The sequence below is a fragment of the Acanthochromis polyacanthus genome, chromosome 10 (genome assembly GCF_021347895.1).
Source record: "Acanthochromis polyacanthus isolate Apoly-LR-REF ecotype Palm Island chromosome 10, KAUST_Apoly_ChrSc, whole genome shotgun sequence".
Taxonomy (NCBI): domain Eukaryota; kingdom Metazoa; phylum Chordata; class Actinopteri; family Pomacentridae; genus Acanthochromis; species Acanthochromis polyacanthus.
The window spans coordinates 17,854,977-17,875,313 of NC_067122.1; the positions used below are offsets into that span (position 1 = coordinate 17,854,977).

Sequence of the window (20,337 nt, forward strand, 5' to 3'; positions counted from 1 at the left end):
AGTGACAGCTTGACAATATGTGATTGGTGACTTTGAGGCAATCAATACATGACACTTATCTGACAATGAGGCCTTCAGCAGCAACAAGATTTGTTGATGTTTCCCCTTAGGAGGTCAAACAAAATTTACTTCTCTGCTGAGATCAAACACACTATATTGGCATCATCCCTTGTTGCCTATTCATCACTTCTGCCATTCCAACCTGCTCCTAGGACTAAAATGGAAATATAGACCACATGCAAAATTTGGCACGATTTTATGACTGGAATTTCTATTAGAAAATATATAACAACCCCATAATTAGGCTATTTTCTCCTCTCATCCCTGAGAAGGGGCTCAGCCATTGCATTCTGGCACTCAGGAATGTCTGAAAAGAATTTGAATCTCATCGTTATTCAGCGATGCCAACGGTACAGTAGACCCCTCTGTAAATAAAAAATGAAATAGAAAAAAAAAAAAAGCAGAGACAGGCTCGGTATAAAAGAGAACAGTGCCCCCCTCTTGCTTTCAGGCAGATTTCTGGAGCACTGTGGCTACAGCAAACAGCAGAGACATCTGTAGTCCACATATACCCCGACATCCACCTACTGTACATCTCAGCGCGAGCATCTCTCCAACGCAGTGCGGCTTTAAGAGGACCGGGGCTCTTAAATCTGTGGCTGGCTCCTCCTTCCGCCATGATGTCAGTCGGAGGGAGAGCGAGAGGGAGAGAGGTGAGCAGTACTGAGGAACTGAGTTCATACAATACTACTGAGACATCTACAGCTTAGCAGACAGATACGGTGAACCGCCTATCCCAGCTCCTGTAAGTGATGCTGCACTGAGGCACACTTTGATCCAACTCCGCTGGGGGGGCGATGCGCTTTCTGAATCCTTCATTTAAGAGTTTTTGGGGAGCATGCACAATCTTGAATCAGTCAAAACCAGTAGTTATAATATAAATTAGGTGTAAGCTTTCAGTTTTTTGTCATCAGAAGTATTTTTTTTTTACCCGCTTGGATTGAAGTTTAACGCGCGGGTCAAGACGCGTTTTTACGCACACTTGTACATTTTTTTTGAGCCGGCGATTTTTTTCCTTACGTGGTAAAAATAATAATAAAGCACGAAATTCAAGGCAATTAGGGTAGGGATACAAAGTTTATGTAAAACAAGCGTGGATCACTGCGTATCTCCGCCTGTGGGATTGCGAGCCCAAGACATCCGAAGAGGAATTACAGCGTCCTTTCCAAACAAAGTTGATGCATGATATTTTTCTCTCTTGCACATGAGGACCACAGGTTTTTTTTTAGCACATGGATAAGTTTTTTTTAGTGGATAACATTTTTTCTTCTTCGACTTTCGCTGCCAATTCTGACGAGGATCCTTTCTCCCCATTTCTCCTACTTCAGATTAATTCATGGCACTTCTTTTTTGTAAATCAGTGATGTCTCTGCGCGGCGGTGCTCACGGTTGATTTTTCATCCTATTCGTGCGGAAAAGGTAAGCCTGCCTCTTGATTTTGACTTTTACTGTTGAGATCAAAATGTGTGTTTCACTTTAGCCGTCTCTGACTGTATGCACATGACTGTTCTGTCTCCTGAGCGCATTTAGAAAAGGCTGGAGAGCGCCCAACAGTCTAATTTATGTGGTCCGTATAAAATCAAACTGATGTCCCAATACCGGCGAAGACTTGCGCTATATTTGCGATCATTGGCAGCCACAGAAGCTGAGCGAAAATTTAGCGATAGTCTATAATGTAGTTGGATAAATCAGTGTGTTGCGACAGTGGGTCATTTGGGTGATTTTTTTCCCTCTTCCTAGAGCTGCTCCAAAGATATAAGAGGCGCCACCGTGCTCCTCATGTAAACAAAAATTATCCATTTTACGCGCTGAATCGTGGAGAATCTAAGCGGAGTTTGTCGCAATATGAACGTGTGCCGCGTGGTTGGTCACGACTCCGGGCGTTATTTAGTCTTGCTTCGCCCGTGATCGCTGCACAGATACAGGCCCTACTTTCCAAGAGCATCCAACTGCAGGGACTTTTTTCCCAGCGCAGGTTTCTCAGCAGCTTGGCCGCCAAGCTCGGTGCGTGGGTGCGCGGCAACAGCGCGCTTCTGGTCAAGCGGTTCAGCTGTCACCACAAACCCTCAGTGGCTGTCATCCGTGTTCACGCTCCGGCTCTTGAGAAAAGAACACAAAAACAAACCCAGCACCGATTTGCTGTAAGGAAGAGCAGTTCAAATAGTCGCTGAAATCCCGGCTGGCCTGGAGATTAACCGCCACAGTTGGTTGTTTGAGCTCCTAATGCTACACCTGCTCAATATGCTGTATATGATTATGGGGCTTGTATTCTAAAAAGGCCCATTGAACTCAGTATTTGCTGGTGAATTCAATTAAATGGTAATTTCCACCTTCCCAAGGTGAGCCGAGCATTTGGGTTGTAGCCTGGGAGAGATTTATGTAAAAGACAGAGTCAGTGGATAATGGAAGCAGTCTGTTTGTTTGTTTGATTTGCAAAATGCAATAAAACGTTTGCTCAATCACGTCCACTTGCAGAATTCACCACTAGGTAGAGAATAACTGGAAACAGTCTGCAACATCTAGGCATACAGTCCTAAAGCAGATCTGTTATTAGCCTGTTTTCCATCTTCATGATAAATCCGGCCGAGTATTGACTGGAGAGTGACAAAGTTAGACTTGTTGACTTGTAGTAAAACACTATGTGTAATGAAAAGTCCATAGAGCAACTAAACGGCGGTCTCTGGGATTCTTCCTATGTGCCAAAAATGTTGCCTGCATTTGCTTTGCTTTTAGTTTTCATCCCATAGTGTCAGTTGTTGTTTCACTGGGACACATCTAACCTCCTTCCACGGCCTCATAGTTTATATCAAAACTCAGTTCATAGTTTGTCCATAATTTTTGCTTGAATGGCTTTCTGCTATTCAACACATTTTTTTTTGCAACTGAATTGCCCCTTTTATTCCCCATAAAGTGTAATATATTGAATATAACTACTCACATTGAATTTGTCAGTTTGATTTGATTTCGGAATCCACAAAGGTGTCAGCACGATTTGCACTTGAAATATGAGCACTTTGCAGTATATAAAACTGTTCTCTAATATTTTTTGACAGTGGTGTTTCCAGTATTATTAAAGCAGGAGTTTCTATTTTAGCACTTATTCATGGCATGCATGGTTTCAAATTACTGTTAAAAAATGTTCTGACCTTGGTTTAGTTATCCATCTTAGACAATGTATTTACTTGGCTTTAATGTGGATTTCTGTCACGTTTTAATTTAAAATAATGGATCTGAAAGTCAAATTTCATTGGCAAGAGGATGCAAAGCGACACCAAAAGCATTTCTTTTATATTTAGCTTTAGGTTTACATTTGCATGTATGGACTGCCCTCTTGAGGTCCATGATTACAACGTTGAAAATTAGCTTGTCATTTTGCTAATGGAGGATGGTAAGAAATATTGCTCAGCAACCATTTAATTACCCAAGTAGTATAACTCTTCATGGCCAAAGTCTATCTAAGAATTAAGAAACTGATTGGAAAGTGAAGCGGGACTGGCTTATTCAGCCAAATAGCATTGTAAACACTGTGCTACAAATTACATATCAGACCGCTAATGTATCACTGTTTTTCACTGCTAAACGATAGAAGAATGTGCAGATCCCTTTGCCTATTTGAACTTAAATATACATACTTTGTTGGTATTAAATCTATTATTAACAGTGTCACTGCAGCCGTTTATGTTGAGCACGATTTTTTTTTCTCTTGCACTGTCTCGCTTTGCAGCATGACTTTGGTGATATAGTCATTGCTGAAGTTTCCCGAGAGAAAACAACTTTTATTCCTTCACCATGTGAAGAGAATTTTTCTGGCTGTGTGGACTGAAAAAGAACTGACTGATCATGACAGAAACCTGGTCTGTCAGGCTGTCAGTGATCCTTAAAGCTGTTAAAAGAGAAAAAGCCCAAGACAATCAAAAGTATTACATCTACCACGGCCCTCTTTTTTAAAATCTCTTTGGATCCACAGGCAATATTGATGGATACAACTGTGGTAAAAACCTGGCTTTGACAGTTAAAGGACTCCAAATGTCTGGGGCCCTCAGCCTCAGAGTAACTACACTGAAAGTTTCCAATGAGGGTATCTTCCAGGGGTGAAGGGAGGGGGTGACAGTAGCGGTATGTCTCCCCTCTTGCTGCTACCTTCAGCGGTTGCAAACACCAGGAAGACCTGTCCATCACACTGTCGTGTAAAGTGATCCAGGGCTGGCCTGCTCCTCTTCTCTGTGTCTCCCAAGAGGGAGGCTTGAGTTTGCCTACTGGATTCAACCTGCTGTCTGGGGCTCAAAATAGCATTTCAGGAGACTAGTGAAATGTAAGCAAAGGAGACACTCTGACTGACACCTAGAATCTCTTTCCCCCTCCCACCCTCGCCTTCCTTTTTTTTCCCTCCAGCACAATTCCTTCTCTCACCTACCATATCCCCTCATGGACAGGTTGGTTTTTTTTCAAGAATTGTGACAAGTGAAAAGCAGTGCAAATGTTGGAAATTCATGCTTAAGAGAGAAGAACCCGCATCAAAGTAATAGTGCACGAGAGGTGAATTTGTTTGACCACATTATGCTTAAGGGCGGGCTTGGTTCGCGTCCCCTCGTTCCTGGGATCTTTCTGCGTGGAGTTTGCATGTTCTCCCTGTGCATGCGTGGGTTTTCTCGGGGTACTCCGGCTTCCTCCCACAGTCCAAAAACATGCTCAGGTTAATTGGTAACTCTAAATTAGATGTGAATGCGCGTGTGATTGTTTGTCTCTGTGTAGCCTGGGGACCTGTCCAGGGTGTCCCATGCCTTCACCTTAAGTCAGCTGGGATAGACTCCAGCCCCCCTGTGACCCTAATCAGGATTAGGCGGTTTATGGATAATGGATGGATGGATGAATGTTCAAAGGCAACATATACCTCTCATTTATAAATGGCTGCAATTTTAGTTTCCCTTTCAAAGACAAACAGCCTCATATTTCTTTAAATCTTCACGTATACCTCAAATACTAGTAAAATCTCACTTCTTAGCATCACATTAGCGTCGCCATGGTGTGTGTTTGTGTTGCTACATTTGTACTCCTGCATGTAACTCTTGAGTGGAAAACATACTACACCCCTTCATCCTGCAGAACATTATTGTCACTTACAAGAGATAGGGAATCTAGATCATGCTTTGATCTTTTCTGTTTTTTCACTTCAGCGAATCACATCCCATTTAAGGATGTAATTTAAACTTCATTATGCGTTGTGCGAGCTCAGCCTTGGACTGCCTGACGATCATCACAGTAAAGCAATTGCTGCTCACTCTCAGAAAGATGCACACTTCAAAGTAATGTGTGTCACAGTTACTAATAGGATATATCTCATCAATATTTTGACATGAGAGTATAACGCCGCCTATGCAGCATGTGTAGAATGAACAACCCTCATAGTGATCAATGTCAGCCATTTTTTCTTTCTGTCCAACTGTTCTTTAATGAGTCTCATGTGACTGCTTTATGAAATGTGTGAAGTCTGTCTTTACATGTTTCATGAATGCCTTGCAATTGTTGCAGATTCAAAACCAGCTTAATTAAATTCTTATTTTTAATCAATTCCCCTTTGTCAGCGGGCCGAGAGCTTCAATGGCTGTGAACGCTGTTGCCTTGCCAATTTAGAGGACCCCTGTAGTGCATTTTAGGCAGTCATACCTTTTCGACAGCATACTGTTTGACTCATGTAAATGGTTGGAAATTTCATAAAGTAGGAAACATTATAATTCCAAAAGAGCTATTTGCGGTCCCTCATTTCTGCAGGTATGTATGCGTTTTACAGCACCGGCTGTAAATTGTTTATGTGATGACTGTCACAGGCGTTTGCCGTTCTTTGAAGGAAATGTGTGTTTGATTTCAAGGCAGGTGCCTTATGAATACAAACCAATATCTTCAGGGAAATCACATGAGGTTAACAAACACTCAGGGGGTTGATGAACCTAAACACATGGCGGGATGCAAGTAATGAAATTATTAGTTGTTAAATATATTGAGGTGGAATACAGATGGGGAGTCAGTACTGTTATGAGAAGCAAACAAACCTGTGCTTTGGTGACTTTAGCCTGATATGAGATGGTGGATTAACAACAGACCAGTAGTATAATTGTTCTCCACTGAATATTCAACCGAGCACGGCTGTACTCTTATAATTACGCTGTATTTCAACTGCTGTTATGCCAAAAGCCTGTGTGGGCAAGCTGCAGTGGGGACCAGTGTGATTGTGGTAGAAACCGTGGAATTAGATTTGTTAAAGATCTCTCATAATCAGTTGAATGAATAAATATGTCAAAAAGTCAGCTAGCAAACCACACCAAGTAACTCCCCTGATAACTGACTAAATAACCTACTAATTAACTGGTGGAAAGAAGTCAATATTTTATGCTTGCATATACTGGCAGGCAAGGCGTTACAGAGCATGACTCCTTCATCATCTTCCAATGACCTACTTGGGTTTTGGCAATTGGGGTTCTCGCCCCTTGGCAAGCTTTTGCACATATAAAACAGTTAAAGAATTTGTAGAACAACAGCATCAAATAAATAAGCCATTAGAAAACTTATTAATGAATGATGCTCAGTTATGATAAAGCCATCTGCAGTACATTTTTGCGTTATCACAGTCATCATTCCGGACAAACACAAAACTGGGTACTGTTTAAATTTGATGTTGTAGAAAAAACATTTGTTGGGATGTAATGAAGTTACGATTAAACGTCACTAATGTGACTGATGTCGGCTCCCACAATAAATAATTTCGCATTGTTGTCTCCTTCCACTGCTGTTACTCTAAACACTGCTCTTATCATACTGTGCTAGTTTACACACATGGGCGTTCATGAAATATTTGAGAGCTCAATTGTTTACATTCAGAGCAAATGAGGCTCTCCATTAATAGCTGCTGTCAAGCAGTACAACTGCAAGTGTGTGTCTGTGTGCGTGTGTGTGTTCATGCATGGAAGCACCAATGCTTAAGGCTCAGTTCTGCTTCCTCCAAATGAGCTGAAGTCTGGATATGAGGTGCACTTGATGAAGACACTGCTGCAACATATTGACTCAGACTGATTCAGAAATGAATTAAATTTTTTTTCTCTCCGTGTCCAATTTTTTTTTTTCAAGGAAGGTAGTTTGTGACCAAGCTTTCAAAGCCAAACTATCTTATCGCTACAAAGAACTCGACTGCTTTCATACTTCTCAATAAAAATATGAAATGGTTCATTACAGAGATGAAATGGATTGATGGAATGCATGAACTACTAACCTTTACGTGTCCGCTTGCTCAATGGATGTCATCAAAGGTTAATTGTGTAAAACTGCCATTAATTTGCTCTCAAAGACATGGGAAGGATGTTGGCTCATAACTAGTTAGGATGAAGAGGTCAAGTTGAAAACTCTCGGTGAGGGAAAATAGTACTAATTACCGCAGAACTTGAATACCACGTAATTTTCTGCATTGACATTATGTGTTCTGTCTTTCCCTCTTCTTTTTTTCCCCTCTCTGTCTCGTCTCTTTCTCTTGTGACAGAATTGCTGCAGTAGAAGTGAAGCTCCCATCTACTCTTGAGTATGGACCTAGCAAGTCGGGCTCATGTGCTGGTGATATTGCTCACCTGTGTGGTCTTACTATGCCGGGCCCAGGAGAGGGACTACACAGTGAAGGAGGAGCAGCCGGAGAACGTCCGCATCGGGAATCTGCGCAAAGACCTGGACCTCAACCTAGACCCCAACATCAGGTTATCCTCACCGCTGCAGTTCAAGCCTGTGTACAAGACAGGTGACGTGCCTTTGGTGAGGGTGGAGGCGAACACGGGAGAGATCTTTACCACCAATCACAGAATCGACCGGGAGAAGCTGTGCTCAGGGGTCTTCACTGAGAAACGCTGCTATTATGAGATCGAGGTGGCTGTGCTGCCCGATGAGATCTTCAGATTGGTCAAGATCCGCTTCCTGATTGAGGATGTCAACGACAACGCTCCCCTATTCCAGTCCACTGTAATAAACATCTCCATCCCAGAGAACACGGCTATCAACACACGATACCCGGTGCCCTCGGCGTTTGACCCTGACGTTGGGATCAATGGGATCCAACATTATGAACTAGTCAAGGTGAGGATTAATCTTTTTTTCATCTCTCATAAGTATAATTAAAATTCAATAAATCGGCATTTTATTTGGATTCTGGCAGGCCTGAGTTATCTTCATTTTCATGTATGAAGTAATAATCAGGAGGACTAAACAAATCATGCATTTGCTTTGATTGTCAGTTTGAAAAAACTACATTTAAAAAGCTGACTGTTAAGACGAATGTTTACAATCGCCGTCATACAGATGTATGGTTTGAACCACAGTGCTGGAGCTTTATCATTAGCTTTTTGATTTGTGACACACCGAAGTTTTAAAATGGGGCTTATGTGACTGCATCTATCAAAACATTCATTTTCTGTGCCATTACAGGTGACAAAAGAGTTTTCTTTGTTGTTGTTACAAAAGCTGTTTCTGAGGGTCCATTTGCTTCATTTTTGAATTATGATTTGATTTGCCAAACACCAGGGCTGTTACTTTCTCTGAGTACATGCCAGTCACAACTCTTATGTATCCCTGTTTAATTTGATGTTTGCCCAGCTGCCAGCTGTAGTTAAGTGATTTAAAACATTTCAGGATCAAATGATAAATTTCCAAGTAAAGATTCTTAAACATATATTCCGCTAAAATTGAAGCCGATAGAGGATGTTGCTGCACGTCTGCAACCTCATGCAAGAACCATTCTGTACAAATTAATTAAATTGAACAGTGGACGAACGAAAGAAATTGATGGTGAAAGACGTTGGCCTGAAGCGTTGGGTTTCTGGAACAGGGTTCAAGTTACTGATCTGGTCTTGAAGGAATAAATGGCTTTTAATTGGCTTTTTCCAACATAAGTAGCAGAAAACATCCGCCATACATTTGATGGACCAAAAAACGTTGCAGTAAATTGTCTTAGAGAAAACACCGACAACGAAGAAAAACAGGACTGAAAGTATAAAATTAATTGTCCTTTTCAAATAACCCAGTGGTTGACTGTCTGCAGTGCAAGCAGAATATTCAGCACACACATTAATGATTACGCTCTGACACACTGTTTTGCCTTCAGCATGCCACCTATCTGCATCAGGTCTGATTAGTTGACTACTTTTAATTAGTGAGTGTTATTTTTCACCACCGGTTCTTTGGATTTCATGTAGTATGATTCAAATTCTGCATGAGCTTCTCTACAAACCTGCTACAGCTCTGTAGTTGTGCACTGCTGTAGTGTATATCCATATAGGAAATTAATTTAGACTGCATTGACAATATGACCTACTTTTTTCACAAAGTTGAATATGTTGCACAACCTAATACCAGCCATTAATATTTCCATATGCATTATTTCATTATGAGAGAAGGCTGTAAAAAAGGCTGCATGTTCACTATGTACAGTAATATCAGGGAACATGCAGTGGGAAGTGCAGACACAGCATATACTGCATGTCCAATTTCCAGCAACAGGTTACATGTACATAGATTAAAACAAGTGAGAATAAGTGAACTGCATTATGCTAATAGATGTCTTATGCAGAACTAGAGAAAGTATTTTTTCACCATCTAATTGATGCTCTATTAAACTGCAGTGCAATATTCTCCGATTCCTAATAGAGTCGGCTCTAAATTCTGAAATGTAAGATAATATAGATAATATCGTGCATTCGTCATTTACAGTCCAGACCACACTTCATGCGTTGTGGATAGATGAATATTGAAGATGACATGAGCTCATACAAATGAAGTGTAATTAAAGAGGGAGATGCAAGCACTCTGGAGGAAACCCTAAACATAATAAATACAGAAAGGTTGCTGTATTTGAGAGCACGGTGTGAGACAAAAATGACAAGTCCATCTTGGCGTCTCAGATGAAGTTAACACTGTGCCGGAATGAACAGAATCGTTGCTGTCTGTGTCTGCCTTGAATACCAATTTGCATTTTTAAAGAGCCTCCTCATTGCCAGGACCTCTCCAACGCAATGTCCTGAATTGTTCATGCCTGGAAAAGCACCAACCAAATGTTCTGCTCATTACGATGATCATCTGCAATCATTTGCTTTGCCCTTTTCACAATATATAGGTTTCTAAGACATGTGCCTAGGCTGTGGTTGTATTATCTTTTGCAGGCAATTTTTCTTACAGAAGCCTTGTCTCTGCGTCCCTGATTCAGTTCCTCCCATTATATTCTCATTGTACTCGAGATTAATTTCCTTGTGTCCCAGGTTCCATATGAGTGAAACACAGTAAGAAGCATTAAAGGAGGCGGAGACACTTTCAGCCTTTGGTATCTTTTATTTCAGGAGTGCAGTAGAAAGCCAGGGGTTTAGTGGGGAAGGAATGTGCAAGCATTTCCTAGAATAGCTCTTGGCCGCTAAGCCACCCTTGGACTATCTTTGTATGGTCCTGTGAGATTTGTCTTAGAAACTCCCTCAGAATGATAGTTTGCCCAGTTTTCTTGTGTTGTGCAGGGCACGGTGCTAAAATTGCTGCCATTGTGTGGCACAGTGAGCCAAACTCAGTGGTCTGTCACTCCGCATGTAACTTCCCGTAGTTGTCAACACACAGAACAAAGGAAAGAAACATGGCAGCCACTTTTATGTTCAACTTTGTCTTGTTCCAAATCTAAGAGTGACAACGAGTAATTTCGTCCTACACAGTGCTCAGGCCGCACTCATAATGGTCGGTAATCATACTTTGAGTGAAACGCAGCCATCAGTGCAGCAGTGTGTTACGTCACCTGAATTGCAGAGGGGTTGTCCTAAGAAATGGTCAAGGTCAGAGAAAGCAATCACATGCATGGCTGGAGTAAGATCTCCCACGAAGAGAGATTCGATCACTTTACATATTCATACGATAACTCAGGTCAACACAGACACACACTGAGGACTAAAGGAGATCCTACTGTTGGTTTTGCTGGGGGGGGGGGGTTGGCTTTTCACAAATATTGGTCCCTTTTCTTTGTTCCATTGTTGCATTATTTTGGGGCATCACATGCTACATTAATCCAAGCTGCTTTTATGTCAGCATATTTCAACACATTTAAAGTGGGAAACTTCTCCAAATCATTTTTATTTAGATCAACGTTCTGTTACTGGCTGGGCTATGCTTCACTGATAAACAAGATGATGAAGTGGATGTCTGTATTTTGGCTGGGCAACCTGGAGGGCCCTTAGACTTAAGTTTCTGTCAGCTGCCTAGTTTTTTTCCTGAGGTTATTTCCTGGGGCAAACCACTTGATTGTTTAATGTCTATCTGAAACATACCTAAGATTTTTGAGTGGGTGAAGTGGTCTTTTTGCTGATACTCCAAGCCTGAGCATGACCAATTTTATTCCCAAAACGATCTGAAGATGCAAAATTTATTCAAACTTCATTTCCAAGTAGCGAGAACATTTTGATTAATTCATCGCATACTGTGTATAGGCATTGCATTTTTTGGGCAGAGAGCTCATTGTCAAGCATTTCCACTTTTCATTAGCATCCTATTTTGACACATTATCTTCTTCTTGGGGTTGACAAAAAGAGACAAACAATTCTCAGGTTCTTTTGTCTTAATTATATGCATGAGACCATGGCCAGGGGCAAAAGTGGATGAAGGATAGAGAGAGAGAAAAATGAGAGGAAGAAAGAGAGAGAGAGATAAAGTGAGTTTCTATCAGCATTATAAAGAGGTGCTATAGCTTGTGATGAATACCTCTCTCTATTTAGTCCCATCCACGGGCATCATCATGACTAGAGTCCTCCTGATATATTCACAGCCCAATCTGAGTCTCCTCTGAGTTTTAATAAGGTCATCAACTTGACTGAAAGATGCCTCTACTGATAATCCCAGGCACTCTCTGCAGATTGGGGTTCAGAGTCATCCGTCCCTCATCATCTGCCACCTCTGCTTCTGTCAGTGTCCCTCAATCATTTTCATTTAAATTAGCCCACTCTGATTAGATTGTGTACCGCACACGCCCCACATGTACAGAGTCCTCATCCCTCCCTGGCCACAGCGACCCGTGGCCCTGTAATGTGGAGTGACAGGCAACTCATCAAAGTTGAGGTGTACCTGCACAGTATATGTCTGGTGGAAGAGTGAGGCACGGTGTAATGTGCACACTTGGCCATTTAGAGAGCTTTGTCCTTCTCGCTCAGCCTTAAGGTTTCCAGTGAGTGATTCATGCTAGTATTTGGCCTTTTCTTAGCCTGCCCCAGATCTTATCACAATCCACCAGACTAATTCTGCATTCAGGAGGATGCACAGCCTGAGAGATAGCTCTCTTCAACTTATTGAAATGCGGTGAGTGCTGTCTTGTCAGTTGTAAAATTGTGTGAAACCAAGACAAAAGCATAGAGGAAATGCTGGCTCATAAATCATTGTGCAGCATTCCCTTTGACACATGCTAACTCAACATCCTACTATTAACATCAGACTTTGCCAAATATCAGTGTGCAGATACTGAGCTACTGTGCCGAATCTATAAACTACTGAAACCACTGAGGATTGAGCAGCTCTGTATGGATGAAGTAGTGCTTAACAATACAGCCCCCAGAATGTTGTCTTGGACCTTTCAGTTATGACAGAAATAGTTCTGCAATGTGCATAAAGATTCAGCAGAGTTTATCCATCCAGGGCAGTTTCTCCACATTTCAACACAGAGTTTTATTTGCCATGTCTGCTTATCCGTATATGACTCTTGCTTGCCAAAAGGATCACAAAACAGGGTCTGAAAGATCGTTGCTGCAGCGTTGGCTGTTTTAAGTAGTTCTGTCAATCACTAACATGTTGACAACATTCCCTCTGCAAGCAATTTTTCAGAGTACACAATAATTTACATGCTGCTGCTGCACGTTTCCTTGTGACGGCTACAACACTGTGCTGGCACGAGGACCCTTCTAGATTTTGAAACCTACTGAGGACTCTTGTGCTCACAATTTGGTTAAAATGTTCCTCTCTTGAATAAGGAGAATGTATATATCTTAATCTCATTTGATAGCTGTGCCTAGACAGAGTAATCTCTTCCAACATTATGTGCAGCATGAAGCTTATCTCTTTAAAGAGGATGCTTTTTCTTGTTTTACCATGAAACTGCTTCTGACTGAAAGAGCTTCAAAGGGCTTCTTTGTTTCATAATGTGCATGCAGCTCATTCATGGGCTTGATCTTCTTCTTATTTCCTCCCTCTACTCCCTTTCTCCCTTTCTCTGTCACCCGCCTCTCTCCGTCCCTCTCACTGTCTCCCTCATATGTATTCCTTCCCCTCACTTCAGATTTAAAGAAGTGCAAGGATCCATACCATACTCCATTTGAAACTGTAAACATTAGTGCTAGTTTTCTGGATGGAAGGCAATTACTCTTAACAGCTAGTGCCAGTTCCTCGGGTTTCTCATGTGGATTACTCATGCATTTGTTTTCATTTTCCTCCGGCTTTACTTTTGCCTAGATTTAGCTCTTCTTGAGTGAAAAGCCTTTCTAATATGCAGGATTTTTCCACTATCCTTCTCTTAATCTATGGTGATCTGGTCTTGCAGTGTATTTAAATGCGAGCGTATTGGCGTGTCGCCATTTTCAGCTGTCTCTCTCTCTCTCTCCTGCTCAAATGTTGCAAGGTTGTCTGCACTATTCTACCTTGACATAAAATAGGAAGTCAGATTGAAATCTCAGTTTAGTGAAAGCAGAACAATCCTAATGAGAAGGATAAAGAGATAAATGAATCCCCTCACGCTGTAGTTTCTTGTACGTGCGGAGGGACTGTAGCTTCACTACAATGATTAGTCACATTTTTCCAAAAAAAAAATTTGACATTTTTCTCCTTTTCTTTGGCATCTATTTTATACGGCATGTAAGAAATGAGTAAAAGTTGGAAGCAAGCTGATGATTAGCATGTTTGCACATTTGCAGGGACCCAACTGAGTTGAGCAGAGCCAAGAACCAGCTGCCGTGCTGTCCCAGGCTGTTTAACTTGTTCTTGATTTTCATCAGAATGCATAAGAATGGCTACAAATGATGCCTGAATAACCTAAGGATGTAGCTCAGTGGGCTGTTTTCTACTCCAAGACAACTGAAAAAGCTGCACTTTAAAAGTAAAAACATATCCAAGAATGCTTAAAAATATTTCAGTATACCCTTCTTGGTTTTTACCCAAGTTAAAATGTGAAATTCTTGTGGCAGTAATACATCTGTTAAGTTAGTATTTAATAGAAGCTTTGCAGTTTGTACAGTATATAACATGCTCTATCCATACGGTTTCGTCATATAAGTAAAAAATCTAAAAAAACAAATGATATGAATCTATGATCTATGAAATGCAAAAATAATATTTCAAATTTTAAGTGACATTGAAAGGTTAGTGGCTAAAAGATTTTAAGTACTAAACAGAACAAATCTAACAGAAATTGTTGTCTTCTCGTTGCAGAGTGTCAGTGAGTTTGGATTAGACATCATTGAGACTCCTGAAGGTGACAAGTGGCCACAGCTAATCGTTCAGCAGAATCTTGATCGCGAACAGAAGGACACCTTTGTCATGAAGATTAAGGTGGAGGATGGTGGCAACCCTCCCAAATCCAGCACTGCCATTCTCCAGGTCACCATTTCTGATGTCAACGACAATCGTCCCATCTTCAAGGACAGCGAGCTTGAGGCCACAGTGCCAGAGAATGCCCCAATGGGGACATCGGTTGCTCAGCTTCATGCCACAGATGCAGATTTGGGCTCCAACGCACAGATCCACTTCGCCTTCAGCAACCAGATCTCTGCTTCAACCAAACGTCACTTTGCCATAAACAGCTCTACAGGACTGATCACTGTGAAGCAGCCACTAGACAGGGAGGTAACTCCTGTTCATAAACTCATTGTCCTGGCCAGTGATGGCAGCTCCACCCCCTCCAGAGCCACAGTTATTGTTAATGTAACAGACATTAATGACAATGTTCCCTCTATAGACACTCGCTACATTATCAACCTGGTTAATGGGACTGTTCTTCTGTCTGAGAATGCACCTCTCAACACCAAAATAGCCCTAATTACTGTTACTGACAAGGATGCAGATCTTTATGGCAAAGTAGCTTGCTACACTGATCATGATGTTCCTTTCCGGTTGAAGCCTGTCTTTAATGATCAGTTTTTACTGGAGACAGCTGCCCCTCTAGATTATGAGACAACTCGAGAATATGCAATTAAGATAGTGGCCTCGGATAGGGGGACACCTCCATTGAACACTTCAGCTATGGTCCTAATTAAAATCAAGGATGAGAATGACAACGCACCTATCTTTCCCCAGCCGGAAATCCAACTTTCCATACCGGAGAACAATGACCCCTCTACACAGTTAATAAAAATCAGTGCCACTGATGCAGATAGTGGACGTAATGCTGAGATTATTTATACTCTCAGCCCTGATGCACCTGATGGGTTTAACATAGACAGACGATCAGGAATTCTTTCCGTTGGCAAACGACTGGACAGAGAGAAGCAGGAGAGGTACTCATTCACTGTCATAGCGAGGGACAATGGCTCTACCTCCCTGCAGAGCAATGTCACTGTCAGGCTAATCGTCCAGGACCTTAATGACAACAGCCCAGCTTTCACACACCCTGAGTACAACTTCTATGTGCCTGAGAACCTACCTCTCTACGGAACTGTGGGCCTAATCACAGTGACGGACGCGGACGCGGGAGATAATGCTATTATAACCCTCTCCATTTTGAATGGGAAAGACAATTTCATCATTGACCCCCAAACTGGTGTGATCAAGCCCAACATCACCTTTGACAGGGAGCAACAAAGCTCCTATACATTTATGGTCAAGGCAGTTGATGGAGGGCAACCTCCGAGCTCCTCCTACGCCAAGGTCACTATCAATGTAGTCGATGTGAATGACAATCGCCCTGTGTTCGTCATCCCATCCTCCAATTACTCATATGACCTAGTGCGAACCACCACCACGCCTGGTGCTGTGGTCACAAGAGTGTTTGCCATTGACAATGACACAGGTATGAATGCTGAGCTGCAGTACAGTATAATCAGCAGCATCATCATCACATCTAGGGTCTCCCCTCGAGGTCTATTTGCCATCGACAAAACAACGGGTAACATAACACTGCAGGAGAAAATAGTGGCAGCTGATCAGGGGCTGCATAGACTGGTAGTCAAGGTCAAAGATTTAGGCCAGCCTGAGTCATTACATGCTATCGCACTCATTCACTTGTTTGTCAATGACACAGTGTCAAATGCTACCTTTATTCAAGAGCAGCTGCGAAAAAGTATGGAGACGCCACTGGATCGTAACATAGGGGACAATGAGGTAACACCTCAAGCTAATGGATATGTGATTGTTGTCATAGCTATCATAGCAGGGACCATGACTGTCATCCTGGTGATATTTGTGACTGCCTTGGTGCGCTGCCGGCAGACACCCAGACACAAAGTAGTACAGAAGGGCAAACAGAGCGGAGAGTGGGTGTCACCTAACCAAGAGAACCGTCAGATCAAGAAGAAGAAGAAGAGAAAGAAGCGGTCCCCCAAGAGCCTCCTCCTGAACTTTGTGACCATTGATGAATCCAAGCCTGACGACCCCACCCATGAGCATGTTAATGGCACACTGGATCTCCCTGTGGAGCTAGAGGAGCAAACCATGGGGAAGTACAATTGGGCGACCACGCCCACCACCTTCAAACCCGACAGCCCAGATTTAGCCAAGCATTACAAGTCTGCGTCCCCTCAGCCCACATTTCAAATCAAACCAGAAACTCCAGTGGCCCCAAAGAAACACCATGTGATCCAGGAGCTCCCCTTGGACAACACGTTCGTGGTGGGCTGTGACTCACTCTCCAAGTGCTCATCGACTAGCTCCGACCCATACAGTGTCTCAGAGTGCAGCTGTCAGGGGGGATTCAAGACTGCGGGGCAAATCACCACCCGACAGGTAATTCATGACTTCCTTTTTAAACCCACCCACACTAGTCCCCACTCACACTCCCTTTGCTGTCCCCGGGTAGGTAATGGGAAAGGGGGAGGGTGGGAGCATGAAGCCAGGGGATTTTCTCACACAGACCATGACCATGTCTACATGAATGTCATTTGCACTTAAAAGTAGGAAGACTCAAGAAACAAAAGATTAAAATTGAATTTGTCACAATTAATACAGGCAACCTTTCACTGCACTGTTATTATTCGAGTAGTCACCCTCCTTTATAAGCCACGGAGCCATAATTGCATAACCACGTATTTTAAACATGACTGTGAGTAGTGGCAATCTTTCTGATTTAGAAGGGCTTCTGATAGGCAGAAATGATGAAACTCTCCGCTGATGTATTTGAGGTCAAGGGCGGATGAAACTGCGTGTATTTGACTGACATGTTTAAACAAGACATGCAAAACGTGTCAGAGACGACTCATTTCATCAGGTATTCATTTAGGCAAAAGGTGTGAAGCTAAAAGCACAAAGCAAACAAAAAAAGTGCTCTTGATGTGCTAAGACAACTTGATAAATAATCCTACTTTTTGTGGCTTCTGTCCTCAAAATATTAAATGGCATCTTAAATGTGCCAGTGAGGCTTTTGTGGGAGTGAAACTCATTTGAATGCCAAGGTACAGCAAAGGGCTTATGATTCCCTAAGAGATATGTGCCAAATGCGAAGTGCCCCAATAAATAAAAGCTGGCAAGGGAAATAAATGTAAATCAGAGGTAAGGAGAGGTGGCCTCGCTCGGTGCTGACAGCCAGAGCAGAGCGCTGTGGGGGAAGACTGAGTACTGCTTGGGGCGGGGGGAGAGGGGGTCACAGGGATCAAGGTGACGCTGAGCCTTGAGACCAATATACTTAAACACCAAGGGAGCAGTAGTCCATAAAAAAGTCTGCCAGGCCCAAGTTGCATTTCGCCCATAAATGCTCCACTTTAATGACCCCAATTATCGTTATAAACGGCATATGTTGATACACATTCTTTACATCATCTTACATAGAAAAGGATGCAACGACAAAGGCTTGCCTCTCTGATGTGCTGTAGTTTATGTTTGACAGGACACGAAGGAATGCTATCTTTGCATACTGAATACATGACAAAGTGTGTACATGTTGATATATGACCTGCTATCACCGACACAATGGAATTAATCAAGGCTGACTGGTCTGTGCGCAGGATAGCAATTTATTCATACTGATATGTGCGTTGCCATAGTTTTCCCTCTGTGTCAAACATCCAGTTGATTTCGCTGGCTTCTTCAACCATTTCTCTTCTTTTTTTCTGTTTTGTTTCTTTTTGAGATTTTTGAAGATTTGGTTGTTGCTTGGTTGCACTGGCTTTCATTTGTGTTACTGTTTTGATCATGATTATCACAACTGCCATTCATCCAATTCTGGGTCAATTTCATGATATTGCATCAATAATTGATTTTGTTTGATGAGGTGCTTGCTTTTGTTTGTGTCGAGCCTCATATTGCACACAGTTTCTAGATCGTCGGCGCAAGTCTGCCTGTTTGCTCCCAGTATGCTTCTGTGTGACGTGTAGCAAGCTTTAAAATGCCTCACAGCATAGTTGTGGTAAATGACTGTTGATCCTGTGAAGTATTGTACTTAGGTTAATTTATGAAGACACCCACACAGAGCTGATAGTCATTCCCCTCATCCACCTTTTATTTGGAACCCGAGTTAAAAGCTATGCTCTGCCATGGTACATTATACATAAGCCTACTACATGCCCCTAGTACCAAAGATTTAATCCATAACGCGTTTATACGACACACTGACACGATGTCAGAAAGATTTTCCCCTTTTGTGGGTAGCAACTGCCCTGAAATATGCAGAATTATTCCGTCTGTGCTCAAAAATGCTGAATTATTATCCATTATGAATTTTTCGCATCACGGATTTAAATTGATTTTCACTTATGTTGCTGATCAGAGTGGAGTATTTTCGTGTGAATAATTTAAAATCAATGAATTTATGATTAGTAAACATTCTCCCAAATCTGCAGGCTGTGTTTATATCCGATTATTCGATGGTATATTCATTCTCTAATAGAAGACAGGTTTAATATTCTCATATTTCAATGTCATGTTCTCCCAACATTTAAATATTATCAAACCAAAAATAAATTAAATCTGTTCTCATCGGTTCTACTTCCAAACACCATCTTCAGGGATGTTAAGCCGACAATATATCATTTTTTTATGTCCCCTTGAGCAACTGACAAGTGATTCCTCCCACTTTAGACATTAGATTTCCCACCAGTTTAAAGTGTTCTTATTTAAAGCCTGTGTCATGGAAAAAAATAGCATGAAGCTTTGCCTGATGAGAATCGGTGGCTGCAAAGGTTAATTAAATGCACTAAAGGGTTAATCACTCGTAATACAGTATGATTAAAATCACTGTAATTGGTTTGCGAATGAGGCTGATAAGAGCGAGTAAAAAAAGGCAGCCGTCCTTTAAGATTATCAGGGATACCACAAGCTATCCTTGGGTGGGTCACGTTCTCGGGATCCAAAGTGATGTGACAATAGATGACCAGCAGCCCTGTTTGTTGAGGCCCTATTACAGTTTCATCGTTGTTTGATTTAATCTTTGTGCCACTTTAAAGAAACATCATTTCTCAAAGTCTGCAAAGGAACACTTTAAAACAGCACTTCCTCAAAAGGTGTGGTTCTCGCTTTTATCCGATGAGGCAAAAACGTGAATATTTGAGCACTCTAGAATTTGTAGAGATCATTTCAAGTGTGATTCTTAAAACAAAAGCTACATTTGGTGTCTAAGTGCCAGCTATTAAGTCTCTCTTCAGCGTAGCATAATACCAGAACTCCAAAAGCAAAGATCATAGGCAGGATGTTGAGTTTTCCTTTTCCTTCATCAAAGTGACAGGCAGCGCTTTAGTGCCTTTACAGTCATCTCCCATTGCCACGCACCAGAAAGTAGGTGAAAATAAAGCAAAGACAAAAAGCCCACCCATGGAATAGCAATGGGGCAGGAACACAGGAGGAGATAATTACGGTTGAAGGTCACCAAAATGTTTTCAGGGAATTTACAGATGTAGCTGATAAAGAGTAAAGCTTGTAAAAAAATACTTCAGAGACTACAGATTTGTGCCACCATATGGCTTCATTATACAGTGAGAGCTGTATTTGCAAATGCAGCCCTCCTCTTTTCCCTCCCTTCTCTTCCCAGTTTTTATGTATCTCATCATTTTCTTTTAACCTCTACCCCCTTGATATTGGAGGTCAGTCTGCCTCCAGTGATGAGGCGCT

General features: G+C 41.9%; 1 protein-coding gene across 3 annotated transcripts in view; it reads left to right on the forward strand.

Annotated features, from left to right (window-relative positions):
- Positions 1 to 542: 542 nt before the first annotated feature.
- Positions 543 to 20,337, forward strand: part of pcdh11 (protocadherin 11) — a 128,902-nt gene continuing 109,107 nt past the window's right edge. The window contains exons 1-3 of one of the 3 annotated variants that reach the window (XM_051954342.1): positions 543 to 713; positions 7,586 to 8,166; positions 14,518 to 17,025. In XM_051954342.1, the coding sequence (XP_051810302.1) occupies positions 7,627 to 8,166; positions 14,518 to 17,025 (3,048 nt within the window). In that variant the 5' untranslated portion in view covers positions 543 to 713; positions 7,586 to 7,626. The other 2 variants (XM_022189014.2, XM_022189021.2) reach the window with 2 other exon arrangements.